At 42.7% G+C, this 12,327-nt stretch overlaps 1 protein-coding gene across 1 annotated transcript; it reads left to right on the forward strand.

Moving 5' to 3' along the window:
* Positions 1-2: 2 nt before the first annotated feature.
* On the forward strand, positions 3-4,108 carry LOC119315618 (the record flags this gene model as incomplete). The annotated part of the gene is made up of 3 exons (XM_037590168.1): positions 3-1,047; positions 2,107-2,225; positions 3,896-4,108. Coding segments are annotated over 2 exons (1,134 nt in total), but the record flags the coding sequence as incomplete, so codon positions are not given.
* Between the last annotated feature and the right edge of the window lie 8,219 nt (positions 4,109-12,327).

Here is a 12,327-nt window from a genome sequence, read left to right on the forward strand (position 1 = left end):
CGCTGGACGACGACGACCTGCTCTCCGAGATCCTGCTCCGCCTCCCCCCGCAGCCCTCCTCCCTCCCACGCGCCTCCCTCGTCTGCAGGCGCTGGCGCAGCCTCCTCTCCGACCCCGCCTTCCGCCGCCGCTTCCGCATCCACCACCGCCGCAGCCCTCCGCTCCTCGGCTTCATCGACGCGAACCAGGGCATCACCTTCCAGCCAGCCCTGGACGCCCCCGACCGCCTCCCCCGCGGCCACTTCTCCCTCGACCTCCACGACCGCTACATGACCCTCGGATGGCGCCACGGCCTCGCGCTCTTCTTCCTCCCGATCTCGCTCCAGGTCGTCGTGTGGGACCCCGTCGCCGGCGTCCAGCACCGCCTGGCCGTCCCCCGGGGGTTCGGGTTCCACCCGTTGGAGAACCCCATCAACGGGACGGTGCTCCGCGCCGCCGGAGAAATCGACCACTTCCAGGTGGTCTTGGTAAGCAGCGACGGGAAGCAGCCTAGAAGAGCGCTCGGCCGCGTTTACTCGTCGGAGACCGGCGTATGGGGCGATACCATCTCGTGCCCGGTTCCATTGGTGTCTATGGTTCATTTAGGCGAGCCCGCTGTACTGGCGGGGGATTGCATTTATTGGTTGGTTTCAGCATCCAATATCCTCGAGTTTGATTTGGGTAGGAAGAGCCTAGCTGTGACATTGTTGCCAGCGCAGGTGCTTACCAGCCGCAATCGCCATGTCGTGGTTATGCGGACAGAGGGTGGTGGGATGGGTCTCATCGTCGTGTCAGGCTTCATTGCCCAATTTTGGAAGAGGGAGACAGACTGTCATGGCGATGTTTCTTGGAGCAGTGGAAGAACTATTGAACTGGACAAGTTACTTCCCCCAAATTCAGAGAAAGAGCCACCGAATATGATAGGTTATGCAGAGGAAAATAATGTGGCGTTCTTCTGGACAGTTGTTGGTGTCTTCATGGTCCACCTTGAGTCATTGCAGCTCAAGAAACTTCCTGTGACCGGCATCGCTTATCGTTACTATCCATTCGAAATTGTCTACACTCCAGGTACCTTTTCACTGAGGATATAACAAAACAGAGTTATTTTTCGTTAAGTGGCTGATTAAATGCCGCTTTAGTAAGTAGTGTAATATCACTTGTTTCTTTTGCTGCTTGGTGACCTTTTCAACACATCTCTTCTGAACCTGCACAATGTTGCTCCTAATATTGTTATTTTATTACCAAACTTTGCACTATCTGCTTCAAGTCAGAGCTATGGAAAGAAACATAAAAACTACTATATGAAGTTAATTATAGGCATACCCTGAGAGGGAACTATCTGGTCTGGTGGCTATGCAGTTGTCAAATAATCAAACGGATAATCCTTTTCCATGACATGGATCAAGCACAGATCAGCTATCTAGGATACATAAGTTATATAAAAAGTCTGCACTAAAACAATCAACATCGAGGTTGGCTAGTTCTTTGTATAACGATTAACCTGGATCACAGTGGCCTGCGGCCTGCCTATTGAAATATGCAAGGGTTGTATAATGGTAGTGTTAGCGCATAGCCGCAGTGCAGTTTGTGTTTCAAGATGAGGTGCATAGCAGTTTGAAGTCGCGAAAAACTATAAGAATAATTAGCTTGAACAAACTATAATGTCGAATAGGTAGCCTTGCATTTGGAAGCTTAAAAGCTAGTCCATCCGTTCACAAATATAAAATGTTTTGGATATTTCAATATGGACTACATACGGACTGAAATGAGTGAACAAACACACTAAAACATGTCTATATACATCCGATTGATAAAAAGTTAGAACATCTTATATTTCAGTATTTGTATTTCTTTATTTCAGTATGTTATCTCCGCTGAGTTTGCTAATAATCTTAAATCCACAATCGTTACTTGGTTTGAAATTTACAAAATAATTGTTCATTTATCACTTGTAGTAGACCCCTATTGCAAGTGTTCGTTTATAGCATAAAAAAATCAATTACTTGAGTTAATTTCATCTTTTCAAATTACAGCTGCAAGTTTATCTAAGTATCTTGTTTATGCCTCCTCATACCTATTTGACCGTTTCTTTGTAATGTGCCGTTTGACTTATTATGCTTATAACAGGCATTGGTGGTGGACACGAGGGAGCGGAAGTTGTGAGGCATTTGTGGTGGACACGGTGTAGACAATACATACGGCGATTATTCAGTTAGATATGATATTGTGATGTACTGGTCAAGTGGGTAAGCTTATCTTCCACATGCAAGTTGAGTTATCTGAACTGTTATTTTCCGAATATGTATTGCTTTACTTATTATTACCATTTCTCAAGTACCAAATTGCAAGAGCATACGCTATGAGTCTCTCTACAACCCTTTGCTCAACTATTGCCCACCTAACGGCCTCCCATCATGCTTTCATGGATCACTGCCTCCTGGATGTTTTCTTCTGGCCCAGCTTCTTTGCCTTCTCATAGATGAGGAGTCTTGTCATGTTAAGCGGGTAGCAGAATGAAATACTTCCTCCTTCCTGTGCTCAGTGAGAAACTTGAATACTCTTTCCTCGTTGGTGGTTCTTGTAATTGGGTGCTGGTAGATGGTGCAGTTGCGATTGTTTTGAGTGACAATTGGGATCTGAGTGAATGTGATCTGATTACCGGAGTGAAATCTCCGGGTATAATGAGTATCTTGATGTTCCCTTGGTACAAATTTCTGAATGGACCAAATAGTATCCTCTGTATTGAAACTTCTGTTGTCATAAGGAAAAATAACCCATGGACCACATGTTTGCATTCCTTATCATCTTCTCTCATCGATTCACACTTCATTTAGGTTTTTAATATAATATAAATACATCTGGGTTAGCAATTGTTCATGAAAAAAAATGCCTATTGAGCTATAAATGCAGCTTGACTGAAGATCTAAAAAGGTCAGTTGCCATATCTGCCAGCAAACTGATAATTACTGTTTGAAGTATAACGAAGGAAATTCTGCATTACTAAATACTAATTCATGTCCCGTGGCTACTAGCATTATTATTCATTCCCCCCCTGAAACTTGTTTGGTGACGGTAAATTCATTTTCTCCCTGAAATTTGTTTGGTGACTGTAAATTCATTTTCCCCCTGAAATTTGTTTGGCGACGGAATCTAGCTAAACAAATCTTGAGTAGAGAAATACGTAATAAGCTGTATCAGCAACATGCACTGAAACTTGAATAGTTGATAGATCAGTAAGCCTTTTATTTTCCTTGGCATTAGTGAACATCTGTGGATGAACAATGTCTTTACTGTTTGTAGTCTTCGGTGGAGAATCAAATTTTGGTTGTGCCCTTGGATGCCATATCCTCCCGTATCTTAACTTCTGGTGGCCTATGTTTGCATTGATTATGTTGTATATTATATAATAGGTTGGTGTTTTCTCTCTCGTTCTTTTTAGTATAGTTCAATTAGCACGATTATTAGCTGATTCAAGATGTACCATTTTCACCACACTCCTAGTTGCATATACACATGAAGTCATTTTGATGTATACAGGTATTTTGGCTCCCCTTGTTCTCTATGTGTTTGGGTGAAAGTATATGCCAGTAGCATATGTTTGGTTACCTCCTTGTTCTCTAAATTACTTTCTGTCAGTTTGTTCGGTTGGAGTTGGAGAGTGAAAACCTCAGTGTTGTATTTTGTAGTATGAAAGCTTATGTAGATGTATATCAAGAGTAAGTCTTTGTTCAAAGTGAACCCCTTTATGTGGATGATTTCACCCACATATGTAATCATGGCTCGGTTATATATACTTCTAATCAGTTCTGAACCTGTTTATGATTCCATGAGGGGAAATAATTTTGGACCAGTGAGAAATTCATAATTTTTACGGTCAACAGCCCTTTCACCTTACCACTCGCCACCTCCTTTTCAGGTTAGCGGGATGAGGCGTGGTGCGTGTGATAACCACTTTGTACTTGTTAAAAGCTCATTTGCATGTGTATCTTACCACTTTGCTTTTTTTTTTTGACATCATATCTTACCACTTTGCTGGTGTTAGTATATAGTATTGTTGTACCTATGAAAATGATAGGTGTATTACAAGAACATGCGTGTTCTTATGGTAGTGCTCGTCAGCTTTTTCTTATGTACTGTATATACAAGGTTTGGTTGAATTGTGAATGTGTATGCAAATATCTGTTGAATATGTATGGTTAATGGTAACCGGTAAGATTGCTTTACCTGTTGTCTGTCTACCTCTCATTGTGTCTTCTCAATCTCCGTCCGGTCCATGTCGTGGAGGATGGTCGCCGCTGCTCCGTTACTGCCGGCATCAGGCCGGACGCCGATGTCACAGCCCTAGCTCAGGCCCTGTTGTCTTGTTTGATCATGATGTCATCATGTTTAAAATTCAAATGAATTTGAAATGAGGATTGTTAAACCCTAGCAGTAAATGAAATTCAACTAGGGTCAAAATTAAATCTTTTTAATGAACCCAAAATGCCTTTCATAAATGTTCATCACTTTTGAATTGGTCTAGAACCTTTGTCAAAAATGGTGCACACTTCTCTAGGACTCTCTGGATTTTTGAATTAAATCATAAGCATTTGAATTTGGACATTTAAATTCTATAAAGTATTTTAAATGTCCAAATAATCTTGAAAGCATTTGAGGGCTATTGGAAATAATTCTACAAGTGCCCACAAATATTTCCAGGATTTTATGAAATGATTTAGTATTTTTACTAAATCAAAACAGAGCAAATAAATAGAAAACATAAAGAAAACGGGAAAGAGATAGAGAGAGAGAGAGAGGGCACTGACCTGGCAGCCCACTTACCTGGCTAGCTGGCGGCCCGGTACGACAGCCCAGCCCACCAGGGGCAGGGGTGTCTTCCTCCCCGCGCCAGTTGGATGCCGCGCGCGTGGTCGCCGCGCGCCGGCACGCGCCCGAGCCATCTCCTGCTTCCCGCCGCTGCCCTGATGCGCCTGGAGACGCCACGACACCCCCGGACCTCTCTCACTCTCCCCCTTGTTTTCCCCCTCCTCTGATCTCTCTCTCGCTCGGACCCGAGCGTGCGCGAGAGCGCCGCGGTCGAACCCGCGCCTACCGTGCTCCCCTCGCCTCCTCGTGCTGCTCACGATCTCCGACGTCGTCTGCCACTTCGCCTCGACCGAGCCCCGAGCGCTCGTTCGCCCTGCATCGCCGCCCCGTCAACTTCTTCCCCGCTCGGCCGCCAAGATCGCCGACGACCTCACGACGTCTCTAGCCCGCCCTCGAGGTCGCCAACCCCTCAGTTCGATCCGTTGTGAGCTGCTGCGTCGATCCCCCCTCTCTCCTAGCTCTTTTCCTCCCGCTAACGCCGTTGCCTGTCGCGGCCGAGAGCTTGGCTCCGCTGGCCATGTCGCCGTCGTGGCCACCATCACCTAGAGCTGCAACCGAGCACACAGTCGTGCTCAGTGCAACGCCAGAAGCCCAAAACCCCCTCCAGCTGCTGATAGAGGCTAAGGTGTCCCGATGTTTCGATGAGATGGTGGCTATCGTTTTCTGTGGGAGTCGACCTTGACGATCCGACTACGAACGTGCGAGACGCCGCGCCTTAGCAATCGCTAAACCAACTTCCGAGGGTTATTGACCACGCCGGAGCACGATCAACCTGACCACGAGGGTCTGTTTCCTGCGAGCAAACGAAGAACAAGCAAGAAACTGAGATTGCAATCGGGATATTGCGAATATAAGATGAAAGCTTTATTGATCAAGGTGGGGTTCTGTGACGTCTTGGTCTGGTCGTTGGACACAAACGAAGTACGCGAAGTTGCAGCTATGGCGAACTTTTAATCTAAACAAAACCCAAAGTCTAAACGACGCCCTAAGGGCTGTATATATGGAGGAAGAGAGGGGAATTTCGTGGCCCTTGAGGGTGGGGTCCGAAACCAACCCTAACTCTTGTTTCCCCACACATACGGACTCTAAAAATAGCCTATACTTAAGTATTTCAAAATTACATGGGCCTGGCCCATTAATAAGGTGACGCAGCACCTAGAATAGCCTATGGACGAATATTATGAAGTGGTATCTTGTATATTTCGTCCATGGCTTCATGCACTCCTTATGGCGGCTTCAAAGTCCTGAAATCATCACTTGTAACTCCGTTCTTGATCCCCTTGCACATGCCATCAACTCCATGCGTGTTCTTGCTCCAATGTTCATCCTTCTCCAAGCTAGGCCCTTCATTTGAAAGCAAAACAAATGTATCCAATTTAGGCAGCATCATAATCTCATGAACATTAGAATCATTACCAAGAAACGAAAGTACCTGGTAATTTAATTGGCGTGCGCGAGCTCTAGTAATTGGTCCAGTATATGTAACAGTAGGGGCTGTGGGTGTAACAATGGTATTGATGTTCTCATCAGCTGCTCCTGCCGTGGTTTGCAACGCTGAAACCAGCGAGACCCAAACTCCGCCCGCCGCCTTTGAGCTTGCCGCCGTCGATTTAGGTCGCCCCCATAGCTCCAAACCACGCCGCAAAACACCGCCTGCAGTGTCGTCCCGAGCAACTTCGGTGTGCCACCACCGTGCTTTTGGTCGCCGGCGTCAACTGCTAACGTGGTGCCAGATTACTTAGCACTAATGACCTCGCTAAACACCCCTAGTGCCACTGCCATGTGGGCCCTATGCCACACGTCAGCATTGACTTTGCTGACGTGGCCGTTGACCGGTCCCACCTGTTTGTGACTGGAGCCAGCACTGTGAGACTGACCAGTGGGACCCACTGGTCAAGTTTGACCTTGACCACGCCTGTTGACTTGCTGACGTCACATCGACGTCATCCTGACACAGTAAAGCTTGTCTGGGATTTTAAATAAATTAGAAATGATTTATTTATTTCAGAAAATAGCCAAAACTTCTAAAAATCATATAAAATCAACCGTAACTCCAAATGAAATAAATTATATATGAAAAATGATCAAACAAAATGAGGAGTCCGGTTATGGCACTGTCATGCATGTTTGACCAACCTAAAGTTGTTGTATATGACAATTTGATTAAATGGCATTTGAAATGCCTTAGATGGAGTTTGAATTTGAACCCTTGGTTCAAACCAACTTCATTTAATCTGGTTGCTAATTGCATTAGCCCAAACCACAACATATTGCCATGTCATGATCATGCATCATATTGTTGCATTGCATTGATTGTGTTCCTTCTCTGTTGCTGGTATTTTCTCCTCTTAGTAGACGTGGTTCCGACGATGAGATCGATGACACCGATGAAGAACTATACTATCTTTAGAAGTGCCAGGGAAGCAAAAACCCCTTGTTCATTCCGATACAATCCCACTCTCTTTCTCCTGCTCTCTTTTACTGCATTAGGACAACAACGATTCAACTGTTACATGCTGCGGTAGTTGAACCCCTTTTCTCTGCATGACCTGTCATTGCAACAATAAATAGATGAAACCCACTAGCATGAGTAGGAGTTGTTTGAGCCTTGATGTGCCTACTCATTCATGCTTGTTTGTCATGCCTGCTACTGCTTAGAGTTGAGTCAGGGCCGATTCATCAGGGATGAATTGGAATGGTGATGAACATGTTCTACTGTGTGTGAACATGATTTGGTAAAGGTATCGATGAGAGGCCATGTAGGAGTACATGGTGGGTTATTTCATTGGAACCGTCCTTAGGAACTGAGATCTGTATGCGTGATTTAAGATCAGCTACTACCACACATTGGGATCCTTAATTGACTCTCTCGACTTATTAACCGCCCCTGTCCTCTGTCCAGGAGTTGCAAGTAGTTTCTGGTGTTTGTAGTATGCTGGAGGCTGTGTGCAGCGCTGACCCGAGGGGTGGGCTTTCATGCGGTAGGTGATGACCCACAAGTATAGGGAATCAATTGTAGCTCTTTTCGATAAGTAAGAGTGTCGAACCCAACGAGGAGCAGAAGGAAATGACAAGTACTTTTCAGTAAGGTGATGTCTGCAAGTGCTGAAACTGTAAGTATTGAGTAGTTTGATAGCAAGATAATTTGTAACGAGCAAGTAACGATAATAGTGACAAGTATGCAGCAAGGTAGCCCAATCCTTTTGAGGCAAAGGACAGGCCAAAAACGGTCTCTTATAATAAGCAAAGCGTTCTTGAGGGTACACGGGAATTTCATCTAGTTACTTTCATCTTGTTGGTTTGATTTGTGTTCGCTACTTTGACAATTTGATATGTGGGTGGACCGGTCCTTAGGTGTTGTTCTTGCTTGAACAAACCTCCTACTTATGATTAACCCTCCCACAAGCATCCGCAACTACAAGAAAAGTATTAAGAATAAATTCTAACCGTAGCATTAAACTCTAGGATCCAATCGGTCCCTTACAGAATAGTGCATAAACTAGGGTTTAAATTTCTGTCACTCTCGCAACCCACCATCTATTTACTACTCCACAATGCATTCCCTTAGGCCCAAATATGGTGAAGTGTCATGTAATCGACGTTCACATGCCATCACTAAGGGAATCACAACATACATACTATCAAAATATCGAACACATATCAAATTCACATGATTACTTGCAACATGATTTCTCCTGTGACCTCAAGAACAAAAGTAACTACTCATAAATAATAATCATGCTCAAGATCAGAGGGGTATTAAATAACATATTGGATCCGAACATATAGTCTTCCACCAAATAAACCATATAGTAATCAACTACAAGATGTAATCTCCACTACTAGTCACCCCCTAGCAACAATCTATAGTTCCGGTAACAAGATTGAATACAAGAGATGAACTAGGGTTTGAGATGAGATGGTGCTAGTGAAGATGTTGATGGCAAGTCCACATACTCAACCATCATATAGTCTTCTATGATTTCTAACACTCACCTTGTACCCATGAGCAAAATGTTTCAACCGGACACATAGAAAGATGGGGGCTTATAGTTTCGCACCTCAAGGGTGATGTCAACAATAATAACTCATGCTATCTATATTCAACTGGACATATGTGCCTAGATCTTTCCTCACCACATGATGCTTGACAAACGAGAAAAATAAAAGGAATACAGAGAAAAACTTTGACTCTTTGTATAAAAGTAAAAGATAGGCCCTTCGCAGAGGGAAGCAGAGGTTGCCATGCACCTATTTGTTTGTATGCTCATTCCCTTAGTGTAAGAGAATGTCACATTCTATTGCCACTTAAGATGACAACCTTTATTATGCAGTCTGTCGCTTTTATTCTTTGTCATCCAAGTTTGTACAACGCTCAATTTTCTCTTACACTAAATGATCTCACACTTTTAGAAGCAATTTTTATTGCCTTTTTGCACCGATGACAACTTACTTGAGGGATCTTACTCAATCCCTAGGTAGGTATGGTGGACTCTTGAAAAAGATTTGGGTTTAAGGGTTTTTGGATGCACAAGTAGTATCTCTACTTAGTACAGAATTTTTGGCTAGCAAAGATAGGGGGCAAGCATCACATGTTAATGGATCTATGACAATATGACTTCTATGTGAATATAAACAAACATAAACCATTAAGTTGTCTTCCTTGTCCAACGTCAACAATTTTGGCATATAATATTTTGATGAGGGCTGACAATCACAAAAGATTTTTGGATAGTATATCTATATGTGAATCTTCTCTTCCCTTATTAATTCTTTCATGAGTTGCATCATTGACTAATGCTATGTTTGTCAATTTCTAATAAAATTTTCTACCTATACTTTTCCTTATGTAGTGCCATCACCTACCATAGGATTAGTATATAATCTTTTCATTTTTTATTTCCTTTGTTCATTTATTTCCTTTCTCTTTTTTTCCTTTCTTCCTTAATTATTTTCTTCATTTGCAACATGAAAGTAAAGAGAGCAAAAATTAAAACTAACTTCATTATATAACTTGCACACGATTACAAAGGTAGATCATTAAGCAAACTCTCAAAAGAAGAAAGGATCGAACTAAACCTTATTTCTTCTGAAAGCAAAAGATTGAACTAAGATAAATAAAAGCAAAAAGATAGTGGGATGATACAATACCGGGGCATCTCCCCCAAGCTTGGGGAAAGCCAAGGGGAGTGCCCATACCCGATACTCAATTCTCCTTTTGGTGATGAAGGAGATGATGGTGGTGATGAAGGCGAGATCTTGTCCTTGGAGGAGCCTGAAGAGGCCATGGTAGATGGAATCTGACCGAAAACAACAAGGAAAAAGAGAGCACAGGATTTCTCCACGATACGGTGGTCAACAGGTTCGGGAAGTATATATAGATTTTTTTTATCTTGTAGGACAAGTATATGGTAGAAAAACGGAGTACGGGAGGCGTCCCAGTTGGGCACAACCCACCTGGGTGCACCAGGCTTGCCTAGCGCGCCCTGATGTCTTGTGCCCACTAGGGTACACTTCCTGGGAGTTTCTTTATTTCCAAAATTTTAAAATATTCCAAGACTGATAAAAATATTTTTGCAGATTTTTCAGAGTCCGTTTACTTACCGTATCATGTACCTCCTTATTTTCATGATTCTGGAGTGTTCCAGAAGGACTCTTTTATGTGTTCTTCCAGTGTCAAAGTTTGGATAATATTACTTTCAACATTAATAGGCGTACCTGAGATATAATGCTTTATTCGTTGCCCATTGACAACTTCGGGTTAGTGCCTTCGAAATTATTTATTTTGATGGCTCCAGACCGGTAAATGTCCTCGATGACATAGGGGCCTTCCCATTTCGGGAGGAGCTTTCCTGCAAAAAATCTAAAACGAGAGTTGTACAAAAGAACATATTATCCAACTTTAAACTGACGCTTTTGGATTCTTTTGTCATCACATCTTTTAACTTTTTCTTTGAATAACTTTGCATTTTCATAAGCTTGGGTTCTCCATTCATCTAATGAGCTTATATCAAATAACCTCTTTTCACCAGCAAGTTTGAAATCATAATTGGGTTCTTTAATTGCCCAATAAGCTTTATGTTCTAACTCAAGAGGCAAATGACAAGTTTTTCCATAAACCATTTTATAAGGAGACATACCCATAGGATTTTTATAAGCTGTTCTATAAGCCCAAAGTGCATCATCTAATTTGTTAGACCAATTCTTCCTGGACCTATTGACAGTATTTTGCAAAATCAATTTTATTTCTCTATTGCTAAGTTCAACTTGACCACTAGACTGAGGATGATAGGGTGATGCAATTCTATGGTTAACATCATACTTGGCAAGCATTTTACAGAAAGCACCAGGAATAAAGTGTGAACCACCATCAGTCATTAAGTATCTAGGGACTCCAAACCTTGGGAAAATAACTTCCTTTAGCATTAGTAACATAATCAACACTACTAGTTGGAATAGCTTCTACCCATTTAGTAACATAATCAACAACAACCAAAATACGTGTATAACCATTAGAGGAAGGAAAAGGTCCCATGTAATCAAAACCCCAAACATCAAATTGTTCAATAGCAAGTGAATAATTCATAGGCATTTCTTGATGCTTACCGATATTACCTATTATTTGACATTCATCATAAGATAAGACGAACTTAGCCATAGACATGAGTTGTCATTTGATGAACGGGATCACATCATTAGAGAATGATGTGATTGACGACACATCTGTTAGCTTAGCACTATGATCGTTTAGTTTATTGCTATTGCTTTCTTCATAACTTATACATGTTCGTATAACTATGAGATTATGCAACTCCCGAATACCGAAGGAACACTTAGTGTCCTATCAAACGTCACAACGTAACTGGGTGATTATAAAGATGCTCTACAGGTGTCTCCGATGGTTTTTGTTGAGTTGGCATAGATCGAGATTAGGATTTGTCACTCCGATTGTCGGTGAGGTATCTTCGGGCCCTCTCGTTAATGCACATCACTATAAGCCTTGCAAGCAATGTGACTAATGAGTCAGTTGCGGGATGATGCATTATGGAATGAGTAAAGAGACTTGCTGGTAACGAGATTGAACTAGGTGTGATGATACCGACGATTGAATCTCGGGCAAGTAACATACTGATGACAAAGGGAACAACGTATGTTGTTATGAGATTTGACTGATAAAGATCTTCGTAGAATATGTAGGAACCAATATGAGCATCCAGGTTCCGCTATTGGTTATTGACCAGAGATGAGTCTCGGTCATGTCTACATAGTTCTCGAACCCGTAGGGTCCGCACGCTTAACGTTCGATGACGATCGGTATTATGAGTTTATGTGTTTTGATGTACCGAAGGTAGTTCGGAGTCCCAGATGAGATCACGGACATGACGAGGAGTCTCAAAATGGCTGAGACATAAAGATTGATATATTGGATGACTATATTCGGACACTTGAATGTTTCCGAGGTGTACCGAGTATTTACCGGAG

The sequence above is a fragment of the Triticum dicoccoides genome, chromosome 6A (assembly GCF_002162155.2).
Source record: "Triticum dicoccoides isolate Atlit2015 ecotype Zavitan chromosome 6A, WEW_v2.0, whole genome shotgun sequence".
Lineage (NCBI taxonomy): Eukaryota > Viridiplantae > Streptophyta > Magnoliopsida > Poales > Poaceae > Triticum > Triticum dicoccoides.